Source organism: Bubalus bubalis, chromosome 19 (genome assembly GCF_019923935.1).
Source record: "Bubalus bubalis isolate 160015118507 breed Murrah chromosome 19, NDDB_SH_1, whole genome shotgun sequence".
Classification (NCBI taxonomy): Eukaryota; Metazoa; Chordata; class Mammalia; order Artiodactyla; family Bovidae; genus Bubalus; species Bubalus bubalis.
Genome location: NC_059175.1, coordinates 13,642,429 through 13,662,446, shown reverse-complemented (window position 1 = coordinate 13,662,446; position 20,018 = coordinate 13,642,429). Strand labels below are relative to the sequence as shown.

The window sequence follows — 20,018 nt, the reverse complement described above, 5'->3', positions numbered from 1 at the left end:
AATCCCCTTATATGTGAATTTTTTGCAACAGTAAATACTACAGTACTATACAATCTGAGGTTGGTTAAATCTGCAGACACAGAGGAACCATAGATACGGAGGAAGTGTGGATACAACGGCTGACTGTAAGTACACGCACATTCTTGAATGCAGAGGGTCAGTACTCCTAACATCCACATTGTTCAAGAATCAACTATAGTATGGTTCACAGGAGTATCACTTCCTTTTAACTCCAAGATTCTGTAAGTCTGGATTCTCTCCATTCTGCTTGGTGCCAGCCTCGGTTGTCCTACATGAATCAAGAACTTAATGATTAGAAAGGGAAAACAAACTGAAAAAAAAAAGTAGATAAATATGAGGAATTCCCTAGTGGTCCAGTGGTTTCACTGCTGAGGGCCTGCGTTCAATCCCTGGTCAGGGAACTAAGATCCTGAAAACTGTGTGGCATGGCCAAAACAAAAAAACAAAACACAGCAACAACAAAAAATAAATACTTACATATGTATAACTGAATCACTTTGCTGTACACCTCAAACTAACATAACATTGTAAATCAACTATTATTGTTTAGTTGCTAAGTCTGACTCAACTATACGTCAATAAAAATAATTTTTTTTAAAGAAATTATTATACAGAGTGATGTAAGTCAGAAAGAGAAAAACAGATATCATATTCACACATATATAAGGAATCTACAAAGATGGTACTTATGAACCTATCTGCAGAGGAGCAGTGGAGACACAGGCCTAGAGAGCAGACTTGTGAAGATGGCAGGGGTGGGGGAGCGGAGGGTGGGACGGATGGAGAGAGTGGTGTGGAAACCACACACTACCATACGCGAAACAGCCAGCCAGTGGGAGTCTGCTGTATGATTCAGGGAACTCAAACCGGGGCTCTGTGACAATCGAGAGGGCTGGATGGGCTGGGAGACGGGAGGGAGGTTCAAGAGGGAGGGGACACGTGTATACCTATGGCTGATCCATGCTGATGTGTGGCAGAAACCAGCACAACACTGGAAAGCAATCATCCTTCAACTGAAAATAAATTTTTTAAAAACTTAATGAGTAGAAATGAATCTTACATACCCTTCCATTTTTAAGCTTACTATGTGAACTAATTTGTTTTATGAATGATTAAGCTCCATAAAAATGTGAGCTGACTAACAGTTCTGTGGTCATGTAACTCCATGATGCTAAAACCACTTTAAGAACTCCAAACTAAATTTGTCCTTCACTACGGCCCACTTTCTTCCTTCTTAACAGAGACACTGAACCACAATAAATATCACTTTACCATAAAAAGTAAAAAAAAGTAAGCTGTGAGGTGTCAGCTAATTACTCTTGAATAAGACATGTTAGTTTTTAAATAGATAAAACTGGCAATCCTTATGCCTCAAATAACACACATTATCCCAGGCACAGGTCAAAGAGTAAGTTACTAAATTTAATGTTTTCCTCTACCTAGTTAGGATTTATTTACTGGAAAATTATTTCAGAACTAAAAACTAATGGTGTATATGGAGAGAGCATTGAAGGTTTTATTTTTTCTAAGTTTATTTTTTAACAAACTAACTCCAATTCTTTCTTGACTCACTTACCTCATAGACTTCTGATCTAGATAAAATATAATGCCTAATCACAGAGAAAAATCTCAGAACCTAATTAGTTTTCTTCCAATCATGAGAGATACTTTATCACAATCCTCAGTTAATTAAGTCAATACATGTTTATTGGAGTCATACTATGTACCAGGCACTATTTTAGATTCCTCAGTGAAAAAGGTAAAGTTCTTGGGTTTGAGAAAATTTTATTCTCTCAGGGGAGGACAAGCAATAAACATGCAAATAAAAAAACATAATATTAAAGAGAATGAATAGGGGCACTAAACAATAAGAAGAAAAGCGGTCCTAAACAAATTAGAGGAGAAACATTTTAAATAGAAGCAGCAATGAAAGCCAAGGCCCTGAGAATGCTGCAAGCTTAGCATGCTTAAGGAAGAGGACAAAGGCTGAGGCGGGAGCACAGAGAACAAAGTGCGGGAAGAGATGATGTCAGGGAGCATTATGGAGCCATGGTGTGGAGTCTGGATTTTATCCTGATCACAACAGAATGACATAATTTGATTTATGCTTTAAAAAGCTCACTCTGGCTTCTCTGCAGAGAATCAACATGGGTGGAAAGAGCAGAGTGAAGGCAGGGAAATGAGTTAGAAGGCTACTGCAGAGACGGTAATTTGGACTAGAGTTGTAAACAAGAGAGCAGTCGATGCTTGAATTCAAAAAACATGTGGAAACTAGAACTGGTAGGACGTCCTGATGGGTTAGATGTGTCAGATATAATAGGAGTGAAGGATGATTCCTAGGCTTTTGAACGAAGCTCAGGGTAGGTAGAATGACAGTATATTTACTGAGAGGAGAAGGATTTAAGGGAACAGGAGTTCTGTTTGGGACACGTTAAGTTTAAATGCTTATTAAAAATCTAGGTGGAGATGAAAAAGAGCTGATTATGTGAGTATGGAGTTTAGACATATAACTTAAGAGCTCCATAAACATATACAGTTGATTTTCATTATCTATAGTAATTATGTGCTACAAGGACACTGCAAACACTAAATTAGCAAACACTGAACAACTGCTCCTAGGGGAAATATAATGTTATGTTCCTGTGAGCCTCTGGTCACAACATTTTCATCAACCAATCAATAGACAACTTGTTTTTACATGTGTTTCTGTTTAAAGAAACCTTATCTAATTGATTCACAGTCAATTGTACTAACTCATGCCTGAACAAAGCTTATCTAACTCAGGTATTTTCTTGGTGAGCCACATTACAGCCTCCTTGCATACAGAAACACTAGACAACATTTCAGCCTATGTTTGGGCAGCCACTGTAAATAAAAACACAAAAATGCAAAAAATATAGCACTAAATAGACTGGGGAAAGAACACTCATTTTACAGCATGAGAGCTGAAACAAAAAAGATTGAGCACTGCCTTATCTGACCTCAACTGAGATCTTGTACATCGGGTGACTGAAGATTTTCGCCATTCTGCAGATGCCCACAAAGTATACTGAGTACAGATTTGGATCCATTAATACAGAGTATTGACAACAGATGAAATTTAAAAACATGGGACAGGATGAAATCAGGGAGAAAGTGTAGACAGAGAGACAGCAGTAGCAGAGGAAAGAGCCCTGCAGCATGTCATTATTTAGAGGTGGCAGAGGAGGAAGAACCAGTATTAGAGACTTTTAGAACATCCAGTGAAGGAGAAGGAAAACCACGAAGCATGGTGTCCCAGAGGCCTAGAGAATGAAGTATTTCAAAAAGAAGTTAATCCTGGAAATTCCCTGGTTAACCAGTAGTTAGGGCTAAACATTTTCACTGCCTTGGCCTGGGTTCAATCCTGGTGGGGGAACTAAGATCCCACAAGCTGTGCAATGCAGGGGAAAAAAAAAAAAAGTTAATCATGCCACATACTAAAAGATGGGGTAGGATGAGACTACAGAACTGAATACTGACCTTGGAAAAATATGGACAACTGGTGACCTTGAATAGAGTTCTCAACAGAGTGATACAGATAAATAGTCCTACTGGAGTGAGCTGAAAGAGTAAGAGATGATGAAGACCAGACAGCAAGTACAGACAACTATGAGGGGCTCTGCAGAGAAAGGGGAACAGAGGAATGATGTAGCTGGGTACAAGGATGGTTCTAACAGATGCTTTTTTATGATCTTTTCATATGTACTCATTATCACTGTTAGAGATGGGAAAACTGGTATTGTAGAAGATACAGGAGAGGATTACAAGTGTAAAGTCCTTGGTACAAAGGCATGAGATCTAAAGCATGAGTGAATGCATCAATCTTAGATAAGACCCCTTCCATTTGAATAGGAAAAAAAGGCTACCTGTGCAAATACACACGTGGGTACACTGGCGGATACGCAAGTAAGAAGATGAATTTTTTTTTTAATGCATCTATTTTATCAGTTTAGTAAAAGGTTGAGAGGACCATGGAAAATGCAGTGGAAATTTAAAAAGAGTATGTATGAAACAGTCAACTCAGAGGGGTAAGGTGAATTTAGAAGTGTAGTAGGATTAGCTGCCAAAATACTGTGTGCTTGAGATTTGTAGCCTTGAATGTGAAGTAGGTCTACTCAGTATGGTTGTTATGGTTTTCTCCAACAACCACCCATTCATCATACACTAATCATCTCCCTTCCAAGACAGAATTGCAATCATTTCCTCCCTCAATGTTATATTTATCTTATTAGTCCAGAGGGTGCAATATGAAGCAGGAAATTCAAAACCAAGCCATTAAGAACAGCATATCTGATACTACTTGGTAGTACTTTGAACATTCTCCCAAAACTTACCCCATTCTCCCATAGGCCTTGCTGTACTTGGAATCAATCGCTATTGCTTTTTCACAATCCTTTATTGCGTCTGTGTAGTGACCTAATTTACTCTGAGCAGCAGCCCTAAGAGAAAGAGAAGAGATTTTTATTATAAGAACCATTCAAGGCACTAATTTAGATTTCCAGGCGCTAATAAAATTATATTTTCCTTGTCCCAATTTGCGTATCACTCCCAGTAAATATCTACACCAAACTAAGATAATTCTATAATCAAGTGAAAATTCAGAAACAAAATTCAGAGAAAATATGTACTTTGCTTCCCCCAGTTTGCTTTGCTATAGAAAAGATAAAATACGAGGACCCTACAACTGGTTTACCTGCTTTCTAATTTGCCCAAACAGAAAACTGGAAACATCAGGACATTTGGGATTACCTGGGAGGCATACAGAGTGATGGCTGTGAATGGCCACTCAGAGTGTTGTGCTGTTAAATGAGCACATAAGGTTAAGGTCACCTACAAGCCAAAGACGAAAAATGAAACTTAACCTATGTGCCTAAATCTGGCTGTAAATTGAGTATGGCAAGGTATTCAATCTACTTAGCATAGAATCTCAGAGCGATTAAGGACTGCAAGTCCTTCAGACTGAATGGTTCCATGATGTCTCCTGCCTTCCGTCCCAACCATTACCCCATATCTTCTCCTCCAGACTAAGTATTTCTACTTTATTCACTCAACTAATCTATCTGTCAAGGGCAAGCTAATGCATATGTACTTTTCTAGACATAATGGACAGAACAGTAATCATAATTACATTCTGGTGGGGAAGGGAGGCAGAGGGCTCACAGACTATAAAAGAAAGGCTGTGGTGAGTTCAGATTTCCATCAACCTTTGTTTACCCTGCATGAATGAGACTACTTCTCAAACTAAGGTTATAAAATTTGAAAAAATAAACATAGTCTTCTTTGTGTGAGTTAAAAAATATAAATATGAAAGTAGAAGATTCAACAAACCTGTTTTGGTGGTTCATGTAAAAAAGCGGTATGAGTTCATCTGACTGAATCTGCAAAACTAACAGGATGACAAGAATGTCCATTAAAAATGACCATTAAGGGCTTCCCTGATGGCTCAGTGGTAAAGAATCTGCCTGCCAGTGCAGGAGATGCAAGTTCGATCCCTGATCCAGGAAGATGCCACATGCCACGGGAAACTAAACCCATGCACCACAACTTCTGAGCCTGAGCTCTAGAGCCCCAGAGCCTAGATGGGAAGCCTGCACGAGAAGCTGCTGCACCACAGCTGAAGATTAGTCCCTGCTCTCCCCAGATAGAGAAAAGCCCTCGCGGTAATGAAGGCCCGGCACAACCAAAAATAAATTAATAAAATTTGGAAAAAAAAAAAAAAACTGCTACTGTTTAAAAAAAAAATTAAAAGAAGAGATATAGAATGCTATCACTTCCAAATAATTAGAAAAAATCAAGTAAAAATAACAATCAATATAATACAAAGCAAAAGAGAAAACAGGGCGAAGGAGGAGAACAAAACAAAATATAAGCTAGCAGAAAAAATTCAAATATGTAAGTAATGACAAAATTGCCTAAACATCAATTTCTCAAACTGTATACATGTCACTTACAAAATAAGCACACACAAATTGAAGTTAAAGGGATAGAAAAAGACAATGAGGTGAACTAAAAACCAAGCAAAAGAAAGCTGTTATAGAAACATTAATAATAGACATAATGCAAAGGACATTATTAAGGCTACAAAGTCATCATTTATTAACATTCTTTTTTAGTTCAATTTTACGAAAAATGTTTACATGACTCAGAAGTCAGACATATATTAAAAGCCTCATGCTCACCTCCTAGAGGATGCTTGGCAATGGGGTAGATGGGAGAGAAACGAGAATGACACTTCAAAGAGGATGAAAAAGTAAACCTTCAAACAGAATAAAACAGAAGCAAATAACCCTAACTTTATATCAAAAGCCAAGAATTCAAGTAACTCAAATACAGTATTCTGAGTATACGGCCCTAGTAAGATGCATTCTAAGAACAAAAAGTAAACTGCAAAGAAATTCTCAAGTTTCCTTAGCAAGCCTGCCAGAGCATGTTGACAGCATGTGTGTGCTCAGTCGCTCAGTCGTGTCCAGCTCTTTGCAACCCAGGGACCGTAGCCCCCAGGCTCCTCTGCCCATGGGATTTTCTAGGCAAGAATACTAGAATGCAGTAGGTTGCCGTTTCCTCCTCCAGGAGATCTTCCTGACCCAGGGACGGAACCTACGTCTCCTGCATCTCCTGCATTGGCAGGCAGATTCTTTACCACTGAACCACCTGGGAAACCCAATACCAGTTGAAGAATAGAGCTTATCAGTAAGTACACTGGTGCTGTTGCAAAGCAGAGCTCTCTTCTGGAGAGAGATACAAATACAAAAAGAGGGAAGGTAAGGAAAATCTCTGTGACGCTAGATGTGAACTGAGAACATCTGGATAAAATGACGACTTTTCAAAAAAAATTATTTTCTAGCTCTGTCCTTTGAAAGCACCTGAAGAAGTAACATTTCAGTGGAAGCTATCATGCCTTGCAATCAGATCTTGGTTTCTAAATAACGATTCTCCACTAAAAGGAATTCCTTGTAGAAATAGTTGAGCCCAGGTTTAAGGACAGAGAAAGTACAAGGCATTTCTGGAATACTTTGTTCTCCCAGAAAGCAAGAAAGTGTTCAAAAACAAATGAAAGTATACAAAAGGACAACCAGTTTAAAGGGCTCCCACTACGCAAATACAGGATAATTTAAGGGTCAAAATGATAAATAGGTAATTTATTAGAACACACTGAACGGTGGATTTTTAAAAATTCATGAGTCCATATGATACTTTGGGAAGACAAAGGAAGAGAGAAGCTGAAAAAGGTGAAAAGGAAAGAAAACTCTTCTTTATAGAAATATGTGAGGAAATATATGTAAAGGAAAGGACAAAATTAGAAAATCGCTATTTTGTAACCATTTATGTTATAATGATTCAGGGACACTTCATGAATGGATGACAAAACATTTGGGGAACAGGGTATTAACATGATTTGACCATATAATTGTTTCCTTGTTTTAACTGAAATACAGTGATGTACAATTTTATGTTTCAGGTGAACTACAGAGTGATCCAACATTTATATTTGTTATGAAATGATCACAATAATTCTAGTATACAACCATCCCTGTACAAAGTTATGACAAAATTATATACCATATTCCTTAGGCTGTATATTATGTCCTCTGGCTTATTTACTTTAAAACTGGAAGTTTGCACCCCTTAATTCCCTTCATCTATTTCACCCAACCCATCATTCCACTCCCCTCTGGCAAACACCCATTTGTTCTCTATATGAATCTATTCTCATATTGTTTGCTTATTTGATTTTTAGATTCCACATATAAGTGAGATCATACTGTGTTTGTCTTTCTCTGTCTGACTTATTTCACTTATTTGGTACCCTCTAGCTCTTGCCTGGAAAATCCCATGGACGGAGGAGCCTGGTGGGCCCGAGTCCATGGGGTCGCTAAGAGTCGGACACGACTGAGCGACTTCACTTTCACTTTTCACTTTCATGCATCGGAGAAGGAAATGACAACCCACTCCAGTGTTCTTGCCTGGAGAATCCCAGGAACGGTGGAGCCTGGTGGGCTGCCGTCTATGGCCGGCACAGAGTCGGACACGACTGAAGCGACTTAGCAGCAGCAGCAGATCTAGCCACATTGTTGCAAATGGCAAGATTTAGGAGTATTTATGGCTGAATAATATTCCATTGTACATATATAAACCCATATCTTCTTTGTCCATTCATCTATCAATGGATACTTAGGTTCCTTCCATATCTTAGGGACTGTACATAATGAATACTGGGCTTCATCTCCCCAAATTACTGTTTTTCTTTTCTTCGCATAAATAACTAGAACTGAAATTGGTGGACTGTACGGTAGTTCTATTTTTATTTTTTTGAGAAACTTCCATACTGTTTTACAGAGTGGCTACACCAAATTACACACACAAACAGTGCATGAGAATTCCCCCTTGTATACACCCTCACCAATACTTGTTATATGCTGTCCTTTTGCTGACAGCCATTCAAAACTATTGTGGGTTTGATTTGCATTTACATGATTAGTGATGCTGAGTAACTTTTCATGTGTTTATTGGCCAACTGTGTCTTCTTCAGAAAAATATTTATTCAGGTCCTCTGTCCACCTGGTTGGTTGTTTTTATGATGAATTGTATGAGTTTTTGTATACAGTAAGCAATTATCTAATAAACATACAGTTTGCAACTCTCTTCTTCCATTCAGCAGGCTGCCTCTTCATTTTGCAGTTTGAATTATTCTTAAGTATTTTACTCTTTTTTGCATGCTAAGTCACTTCCGTCATAGCCTCTGCTCTGTAACAAATGTTTAGTTTAATACAGCCCCATTTGTTTATTTTGCTTTTATCTCCCTAGCGTGAAGAGACAGATGCCCAAAAATACTGCTAAGACTGATATCAAAGAGTGTACTGCCCATGTTTTCTTTGAGGAGTTTCATGATTTCAAGTCTTACATTTAAGTCTTGGATTCATTTTGAGTTGATTTTTGCATGTAGTGTGAAAACTGCTCTTTCTTCTTGAGTCAGATTTAGTAAGCTACAACTTTTAGGAAACGGCCCATTTTGTCCAAGGTTCATAATACTTTTATTCACTTAAGGTTTTTAAAAAGTTCCGACTGTATCTGTAGTTCTCTGTTTTACTCCTGATTTCTTTCTCCCCCACCTTTAATCTCACAAAATCTTTTTTTCTTGCCAATCTTCCTCCCTGCCCCACCCCTCCCACAACCTTTGTCTCTGCTATTCATACACTGAAAGAACCAACTCTGCTATTTTTTGCAGATTGTCTGTTTTTAAAATTTTCTTCCATTACCTTTTGTTTGGGGCTTCCCTGGTGTCTCAGATGGTAAAGAATCTGCCTACAATGCAGGAGACCCAAGTTCGATTCCGGTACTGGGAAGATCCCCTGGCGAAGAAAATGGCAACCACTCCAGTATTCTTGCCTGGAGAATTCCATGGACAGAGGAACCTAGTGGGCTACAGTCCACGGGGTCACAGAGAGTCAGATAACGACTGAGTGACTAAACACACACATAGTGTGAGAAGCTGGTTCAGTTTCATGCTTTTGCATGTGGGTATCCAGTTTTCCCAATACAATTTATTAAAGAGGCTGTCTCTTCTCTATTGTGTATTCTTACTTTCTCTGTTGTAGATTAATTGACCATGTAAGTGTGAGCTTACTTCTGGGCTCTTTTCTGTTTCATTGATTTGCACCTGGTTTTGTGCCAGCACCATACCGTTTTAATTACTTTCACTTTGTAGAATAGTTTGAAAACAGGCAGCATAATGCCTCCAGATTTGTTCTTTTTTCTCAAGAATGATTTGGCTATTTGGGGTCTTTTGTGTTTCCATACAAATTTTAGAATTATTTGTTCTAGTTCTGTAGAAATTGTCATTGTTATTTTAATAGGGATTGTACTGACTCTGTAGATTGCCTTGAGTAGAATGATCATTTTAACAGTATTAATTATTCTAATCCATGAGCACAGTGTATCTTTCCATCTGTTAGTGTCATCTTCAATTTCTTTCACCAATGTCTTATAGTTTTCTGAGTACAGGTCTTTATCTCCTTAGTTAGAAATATTCCTAAGTATTTTATTCTTTTTTGCATGCTAAGTCACTCAGTTGTGTCTGACTCTTTGCGACCCTGTGAACTGTAACCTATTAGGCTCCTCTATCCATGGGATTCTTCAGGGAAAAATACTGGAGTGGGTTGCTATTCCTTTCTCCAGGGGATCTTATTGAGCCTGGTTCTCCTACATTGCAGGTGGCTTCTTTACTTTACTTTTTTTTAATGAAACTATAAATGGGATTGTTTTCTTAATTTCTCTTTTTGTTAGTCTGTCTGTAGTGTATAGAAATGCAACCGATTCCTATATATTCATTTTGTATTCTGCAACTTTAATGAATTCATTTATTAGTTACAGTAATTTTAGTGGTGTCTTGAGTTTTTTATATATACTATCATGTCATCTGTAAAAAGTAACAGTGTTACTTGTTATTTTCCAATTCAGATTCCCATTATTTCTTTTTCTTGTCTGACTGCTCTAGCTAGGACTTCCAAAACTATGTTGAATAAAAGTGGTAAGATAAACAAGTCCTTGTCTTGTTCCTGATTTCAGAAGAAATGCTTTCAGCTTTTCACCACTGAAGATGATGCTGGCTATGGGTTTGCCACAGATGGCCTTAACTATGTTGAGGTATGTTCCCTCTATACCCACTTTGTTCAAAGCTTTTATCATAAATGGATGTTGAATTTTGTCAAAAGCTCTTTCTGCATCTGTTGAGATGGCCATATGATTTTTATTCTTCAATTTGCTGAGTTTTATCTTCAGTGGTGTATCACATTGATTGATTTGCAAATATTTAGCCATCCTTGCTACACTGGGATAAATCCCACTTGATTGTGATGTATGATTCTATTAATGTATTGCTGAATTCAAATAGCTAATATTTTGCTGAGAATTTTTGCATCTATGTTCATCAGTGGTGTGCTGTGCTGTGCTTAATATCATCAATGAGACTGGCCTATAATTTTCTTTTTCTGTAGCATCTTTGTCTGGTTTTGGTATCAGGGCGATGCTGGCCTCATAAAATAAGTTCAGAAGTATTTCTTCCTCTTCAAATTTTTGAGGATAGGTGTCAACTCTTCTTTAAATATTTTATACAATTCACCTGAAAAGTCACCTGGTCCTGGGCTTTTGTTTGTCGGGAGATGTTTTGTTGTTGCTGTTTTTAATTACTGATTCAATTCCATTGCTAGTAATTGGTCTGTTCATATTTTCTACTTCTACCTAGTTCAGTCTTGAGAGGCTCTTCAAGATCTTTCAAGTGGATCTAACCTAGCTCCCTTCAAATCACTGCCTCTGCACTGGGACTTGGAGACTGTTAGATTTTACCTGCACCCATTAAAAGTAGAGCCTCTGTTTCCTAGAGTGCTCCGGCTCTCCTGAACGTAATCCCTGCTAGTTTTCAAAGCTGGACTTTCCAGTGACTCATCTTGCTTGTGCAGGACCTCTGGGCTGAGCGGCCCAAGGTGGGACTTGGACTCCTCACTCCTTGGGGAGGACCTCTGCAATTACAGTATCTTTCCTGCTTGTGGGTCACTGACCTAGGATTGTAGATTCTGCCTATATCACATTTCCACCCCTCCTTCTTTGTATCTTTATATCTTTTCTGCTAATTTTCAGGTCATCCTCTTATATATTTGCTCTGTTAGTAGTTCTAATTTTCATATGCCACTGGGAGGAGGTGAGTTCAGAGTCTCCGTAGTCAGCTATCTTGAGGAAGCACCCCATATTTTTAATTATAAAAGAGTAATAGAGGTACTTCCCTGGTAGTCAAGTGGCTAAGACTCTGCACTTCCAATGCAGGGGACCCACGTTCGATCCCTGGTCAAGGAACTAGATCCCACATGCCACAGCTAAGACCCGGCACAGTCAAAATTTTTTAAAAAAGAGTAATAGAAAGGCATGGTAGTCACCACTTTAAGATATCAAACTCAGAATCACTATCAACAGGACTGTTTGAAATTATGGGCCTCCTAATATAATGTAATAAATGGTATACATAATTATTTATGTAGGCTTGATGTCAAAATGTGACCTAAATTTAATCATGAGGAAGCAATCACACATATAGAGAACATGGTACATTCTGTAAGATCACTGGCTTAACTCTTTGAAAAAAATCTGTCATGAAACACAATCAAAAAAGACAGGGATGCTTTCCAGATTAAAAGAGACTGAAGTGACATTAAAAAAAAAGCAATGCATAATTCTTGATTGGATTCTGAATCAAAAACATAGCTATAGATGGTATTTGGGGAACAACTGAAGAAATTTCAATATTAATGCTAATTTTCTTACATGTGAATGACATGACAGTTATACAGAGTACATCTTATTCTTAGGAAATACAACTGAAGAATTTATGATCAGCAAGAAATTTCTGTGTGTGTACATACACCTATAGAGAAAAAAAGACAAAGAAAGAGGAAGGAAACATGGCAAAACATTAGCTACTGTTGTCTCTAGGGTAGACATATACAGATGTTCATTAACTAGAAGTAAGTTTAAATTGGTTTACATTCATTTACCTAATTAATAAATAAAAATACTATATATAATAAATATTTTTTATGAATATATATGCAATATGCTGCCATGTGACTGTCTCACCATTAGAAGTCTTCAACTAGAGGCAATTCTGCCTTCTAAAATTCACTGAATCAATTCAACTCAAAATTTTGATGTATACCTACAATATGTTAACACAGCTCAAAATCAAATATACAGAAATGAAGAGGATATATCTCTGCCCTCTAAACATTCGCTCTCTAATAGGGAAATAGATATGTAAATAAATAAACAATATGGTAAGTGCAACAGTGGAAATATCAAGAGAAGAGGTAACTTAGAGTAAGGTATGGTTAACCCTAGGCAGAGCTGTCTAACAGAACTTTCTGTAATAGACAAGTTCTTTCTGTCTAATAGAACTTTCTGTAATAGACAAGTGCTGCCCAATACAGAAGTCCCTAGCCACGTATGACTAAAGAACATTTGAACATATTAGTGCAATTAAGGAACTGTATATTTTATTTTACTAATTGTAATTAATTTATATTTGAATAGCCAAATGTGGCTAGGAGCTACCATATTGGACAGCACCACTCCATAGGCCATGGCAGAGAAGGGGAGGTTGAGGAGAGAAGAAACTAAGAAAAATCTTCCCAAAATATGCAACATCTAACAGGGTCTTGAAGGATGACTAGCATTTGACCAACTACATAAGGCAGGAAATAGTCTATGCAGAGGAAGGAGCACATAGAAGCATGCAGAGATATCCCAACATAGCATTTTTAGGAAGTCAGTAAATTTCACATTACATGTGCATAGAGAATAAAGAAGGATGGGGTAAGAAAAGTGAGGATAATAAAGTTAAAAGAAAAGAGAGAGCCTATACTATAAAAGATCTGAAGCATCATTCAGAGAAGCTCAAATTTGATCGTGTTGGTAATTTGGAACTAGTGAACACAAAGCAAGAGTTGGATGATTAATTTCATATTTTAGAACAATCCTTTTGGCAGAAGACTGGAGTAGAGAATGGAAATGGGAAGCCAACTGCAGTTAATAGTGTACTAGTTTAGCAAAAGTCAAGACTCTGGATGCAAATGAAGGAAGGAGCGAATGAGCTACTTTGGAGATGTATCATAAAAGAAAACAAAGAGGAAGATTCCCTGATACTTACCTTCAGATACTGGTAACAGGGAATAAAGCACAGAGAATCAGACCCAGAAAGAAAGAATGGGCAGAAAGAAAGGGTGTGACTGTATTTCAATCCTGATAGCTTGAGCTTTAGATCACAAACTGCAAGCTGAGATGAAAGATTTGTGCAGTTCACCAAAGAAAGAGGAGAGGCGTCTGAATCTGCAACTAGAAAAGGAAACAGAAATCAGGCTATATTTGAATCTTCTGTGAGATGCAGCCAAACACATCAGTGTCTGAACTGAATAACAATGTGTTCTGCTCTCTCTGGACCTGCTGTCTGATTATCAGGGCATAACTAAAGAAACTCCAGCAGAACAAAGCAGCTGGCGTCATCACGTTTTCAGACACGCTCACTTTCATTACCTTGTTAGAGCAAGAGCAAGAATATAACTTGTGCTCTTTTATAGGAAAAAATTGGCAGAAAAAAATTTACAGGTATCCAGCATTTCACATACTGTATATTTTATATATATATATATACACATACATTATAGCAAAAACCTATTCTGTAGTATTCTACCTACAGCTAGGAATTACACTGTTTTTGAAAGAAACAAATATTGAAAGCCTGTAACTATATATATGTATGTGTGTGTATATATTTACTCCTTACAACTACTCTATGAAATGGTTAGTATTACCTCTATTTTACAAGTGAGGATACTGAGGCTCAAAACAGTTTAGTAAGGCTACCCAAGGTCACAAAGCTGCTGCTGCTGCTAAGTCGCTTCAGTCGTGTCTGACTCTGTGCGACTCTATGGACAGCAGCCCACCAGGCTCCTCCATCCACAGGATTCTCTAGGCAAGAATACTGGAGTGGGTTGCCATTTCCTTCTCCAAGGCTTAACTGAGATTCAACTCCAAGTTCAACAAACCATCAAATCCACTTTCAACTCAAATTCCCATCAAGTGAGAGGCCTTCCAGATAAATTTTCTCCATCATGCTCCTTCTCCTTCCTGATATTTTTAATTCCAAGTCCCAGGGAACCTAATGACTACATGCTGCTTACGGAGGTGGAAGAAAACAAAACGTATAACAATGTGGTCTCCGTTTCCATCTTTCTGGGAGCTCATGCTGTCTCTAAGCATTCCTTGGTACAACAACCTGATGCTTTCTAATTTTCCTGTTAAATTATGCTCTCTGACATAAAATACATTCCCCTCTCCTCTGTTTACCCTTGTTCTACCTATTCATCAAATCCACCTTCAACTCAAATTCCCATCACGTGAGAGGCCTTCCCGATAATTTTTTTCCATCATGCTCCTTCTCTTTTCCAGTATTTTAATTTCATTTATTGCTTCAGTCATTCAACCAGGTATCCATCCCCAAAACATGACCCGACTCTGGGTAAGGTAATGTACTTAGCCCTGAGGCTGTACAAACAAAAAGACCTGTAAGAATACAGATGGCCCCTGACTTACCATGGTTTAATTACAATTTTTGACTTTACAATGGGGCAAAAGCAATACCCATACAGTAGAAACCATACTTCAAATTTTGAATTTTGATCCTTTCCTGGGCTAGTGATATGTGATATGAAACTCCCTGGTGACCCTGGGCACTGACAGTGAGCTTCAGCTCCCAGTCAAGCCTGTGATCATGAGGGTAAACAGCTGATAAACGTACAACCATTCTGTACCCATGCAACCATTCTGCTTTTCACTTTCAGTACAGTATTCAATAAATTACACGACATTCAAGACTTTTACTATAAAAGAGGCGTTGTCTTAGATGAGTCTACCCAACTGTGAGACTGATATAAGTGTTCTGAGCATGTTTAAGGTAGGCCAGGCTAAAATGGGTCAGTAAATTAGGTGTATTAAATGCATCTTCAACGTATGACATTTCCAAGTTTATTGGGATATAACATCACAAGTTGAGAAAGATCTGTACTCTTCAGGGATGGAAAACAGAAAACTAGCCAGTTTCATATGAAATACCATTTCATATTATAAAGTACTTGGAAATGTTTTAGACCTGTAAATCATTTGCTGTTTTATGAATACAAGTGTTAATCTAAGTGTCTGGTCACTGCAACATCACTGGAAATTCCTTATATTTCTTTTATGTCTTCCATGCATCCAACAAAAACTGGCTACACTCTGGTGAGGTACAGCGCTCAGTACTATAGGGAATACAGATAGATACAAGATACAATATCTGCTCCTCAGCTGAAGTAAACAAGTATGCATATAACTGGGGCTTCCCTGGTGGCTCAGTGGTAAAGAATCCTCCTGCAATGCAGGAGACAGAGGAGATGCTAGTTCGATCCCTGGGCTGGGAAAATCCCCTGGAGGAGGGCGTGGCAACCCACGCCAGTATTCTTGCCTGGAGCATCCCATGGACAGAGGGGCTTTGTGGGCTACAGTCCATAGGATTGCAGAGAGTCGGACACAACTGAAGTGACTGAACATGCATCTATGCATATAATTACAAGGCAGAACATATATGATAAACTTATGTAAGTGTTATACATCATGGTAAGTGCAAGGAACATAGACAAAAAAGTAAAACTAAATCGTAAGTTTTCAAGAAAGGATCCATGTTTTCCTGGTATCCAAGCTGAGCCTTAAACATCAGTAGAATCCTAAAAGGCCCCAAATAGACAATTAAGTCTAGAAAACAAAGACATGCTTAAGAAATATACCAAATGATTGTTTTCTAACATATAAAAAAATCACTTATTAAAAAGTAAACTTTGGTTCATTCTAGTAAGTTTAACATGTAAACAATATTTTGATTAATAATAAACTGAAAATGAGTATCAAAAGAAAGACTTAGATCTGCTATTCTGAGCTTCAAACTTCTGGCAGCCAGCTGGCTAAGAAAAATGGCAAGGAGTAGTTGGCAAGACTACAGGCTACTGAGATATTTATAGCCACCAGAGTCTAAAAAAATCCTAAAGCTTTCATATTTGTAATAAAAATACAAATAAAGTTTTCTAATTATTTAATATTAAATTTCATACGCTATTACTGAACTTCTCAAGGAAGAAGATACTACTCAAATGCAAAAAAGGAGCATAATTATTCATTTCAGTTTAACAATAATTAAATGAAATACAAGATGGGAATTGTCAAGAATTTCTCCTATTACAGAACTAGTGAATATACGACTATTAACAAATGGTAATATCATTAAAAATAAATGATTTATTTTGCCTCCAATTCATCATATTTATGGTTAAGAGTATATGCCTTACTGAGCTCTATAAATAACCTATTTTCTGTTAACATTTATATCTGGTCACAATGTTCTGTGACAGTATTAAATGTATTTATTTGAAGATTTCATATGCTAAATGAAAACCTGTCCAGTCATGATTACAAAGAATAAAATTCAAATAAGAGCAGAGTTTGGGGAATTAATTCTCCACAAATTATTTGGATTTTCTATTTTTCTGACCTGAATTATTAGAACAGGTCAGTAAAGCCATTTTTTTGTGGAGAGAGAAAATGTAGGCTTTCAGTATGGCCAGATGAAATTCCTTATGGATCCAACTCTCCCAAAGGTAACAACTATAAATGTTGGACAACACAAAAACAACAACAACAATTAAAGGTGGCCCAGGTGCCTATGAATAGGAAAATGCCTAGACAAACTGTGACGCATTCAAAGAACCAATACTCAGTAGTTAAAAAGAAAGAACCACGCAACAATCGGGCTGAATGCCAAAACCATTATTTGATCAAAAAAAGTCTCATACACAAGGATATGTATGGTATGATTCCTTTTTTTATGAGATTCTAACAGAGACAAATATTGTCTATGGAAAAACAATAGTTTTCTCCAGTGAGTGTTTTAGGCACCTGACTCTGAAGGGCAGGTGGAACTTCCCGGGCTGGTGGCAATTTTCACTATCGTGACAGGGATGTGGAGTTATATAGGTGGATGCACTTGTCGATACTCAGTGAACATATAGTTAAGATCTGTGCTTTTTATTGCGTGTAAATTTTACCTCAAAAGAAAAGAATGTAAAATACTGAACTCTACTTAATGATATGTATACTAAAATATTTAAGGGGAGCGTATACCAATAGCTGCAGTTTACCGTGAAATGTATCAAAAATAAGAGAGGCACAAATAGATGAATAAATGGGATATAGCAAGTAAACTAAAAAATTAGTGGCAAAATCTTGGTTGGACATATGCATATTCATTGTAAACTTTCAATTTCATATGTCTTCACTAAAAATGTTTGAGATCCCCCCAAAATGGAAAAAAACCACTAGATTAATTCAGAACAAGTCCTATAAGACTAACATCATTTCTTTTCTATTTTAACAGGATTACTACCAGACTGGTAACTCAGAGAAAAATAACTGACAAGATATTTGGATCCCGATAAATTTGGATCTCTCTTCATATTCTGATTAAAGCAAACCCCCAGATTACATAAACAATAATGATAATAGCTATTGCTGTGTACAACACTCTTTACTAGACACTATTCTAGCACTTTATATGTACTAACTATTTAATCTCTACAACAATATGATAAGATAAATAATATTATCCACAATTTTACCAATAGGGAAACTAAGATATTAGGGTAATTTGCTCAAGGTCACATACATGTAAGTGGAAGAGCCAGAAAGTAGAATTCAAAGATTGTGGGTTAGAACCCCGGTTCTTAACTACTTCCCCATGACTGCTCCCCTAGCTGGCTCTGTAACTCATACAATGTAATATATGGTGCTCTTCTCAAATTTGTGGGTGACATGAAGCTAGGACCAAAAGCAAATACATTACAAATAATCCCAAATGATTAAGGAACATATACATAGAAGACTAGAACGAGATAAAATTCTATAGGGATAAAATATAAGATCCTGTATTTGAGTCCAAACAACCAACTTTACCTCCTGAGACAACACTGGTGTGCAGCAGGTGCTGGGCAAGAACGAGCCCAATGAACACACAACTGAGGGGCACAGAGTGTGTGAAACAGGAGGACAGGATTCAACAAGCAAAAGATACATTTAGTAAAGAATGCTACCAAACACTAATATATAGTGTTTTATAGAAGTAGATTCAATGAGAACCCTAGAAGACTGTTTTACTCAAGCCAATGCCAGATATGTTAACTTCTGGGAAGTTCAGAGTAATAGAAACAGGTAAACCGGAAAGATTTAGAGCAAAAGTGCAGGATTTAAAGTGAACTATGTGAGGTAAAATTGAAGAAGCTGTGAACATTTGATGTGGAGAAAAGAACTCAAATGAGCATAGAAACAAAGTTCAAAAATGTAAGGGTACTGTCATGAAAAAGAAGAATCAGTTATTCTGTAACTGCCATTAGAATAAAAATAAAGTCAATTGAGAGAAGCTACAGAAGCTGCAGGGAAAACAAAATCAGCATCAACAAGGAAGAATTTCCCAACAGACATAACCACAAAAGAAAAGGTAGGGGAGAAGAGACATCTCAGAAGACTATGAATACCCTAAGTATGATTAAAAAAAAAAAAAAAAGCTCAATGAAAGATTGGACCAAATTAACATAAAGATTGCTTTCAAGTCCAATACTTAAATAATAAAAGGTAATTTTTATACATCTCAGTCATGAAAAGCTTCAGATTGATTCAAATGGTTATACCAGTGACCAAAATAGACTTGGCATGATAAAATTTAAATGTAAAGGAAAAATAAGAAACTAGATGTTATCTGCCAAGTCTGTAAACAGAGCTGTCAGCCTAAAAACACTGTAATAAAATACAAAAGAAAAGAAAAACAAATATGTTTCCAGTGGTCATGTATGGATTTGGACTATATGAGAATTGGACTATAAAGAAAGCTGAGTGCTAAAGAATTGATGCTTTTGAACTGTGGTGTTGGAGAAGACTCTTGAGAGTCCCTTGGACTGCAAGGAGATCCAAGCAGTCCATCCTAAGATCCAAGCAGTCCATCCTAAAGGAGATCAGTTCTGGGTGTTCATTGGAAGGACTGATGTTGAAGCTGAAGCTCCAGTACTTTGGCCACCTCGTGTGAAGAGCTGACTCATTGGAAAAGACTCTGATGCTGGGAAGGATTGGGGGCAGGAGGAGAAGGGGACGACAGAGGATGAGATGGCTGGATGGCATCACTGACTCAATGGACGTGAGTCTGAGAGAACTCCGGGAGTTGGTGATGGACAGGGAGGCCTGGTGTGCTGCGGTTCATGGGGCCGCAAAGAGTCGGACACGACTGAGCGACTGAACTGAACTATATAAATATTTAAAACTTTTACACGTGAAAAACATTAAAAGGCAAACAATAAGCTATGCAA

At 37.5% G+C, this 20,018-nt stretch overlaps 1 protein-coding gene and 1 non-coding gene across 4 annotated transcripts in view; one reads left to right on the top strand and one right to left on the bottom strand.

Moving 5' to 3' along the window:
* Nucleotides 1-20,018, bottom strand: part of SGTB (small glutamine rich tetratricopeptide repeat co-chaperone beta) — a 48,956-nt gene that overhangs the window by 6,673 nt on the left and 22,265 nt on the right. For all 3 annotated transcript variants that reach the window (XM_025270469.3, XM_025270468.3, XM_025270470.3), the window contains one exon: nt 4,377-4,481. In XM_025270469.3, the coding sequence (XP_025126254.1) occupies nt 4,377-4,481 (105 nt within the window). The remainder of the gene's footprint in view (nt 1-4,376; nt 4,482-20,018) is intronic.
* On the top strand, nt 11,817-11,889 carry TRNAG-UCC. Its single transcript has one exon. It is a non-coding gene; the product is annotated as a tRNA-Gly (tRNA).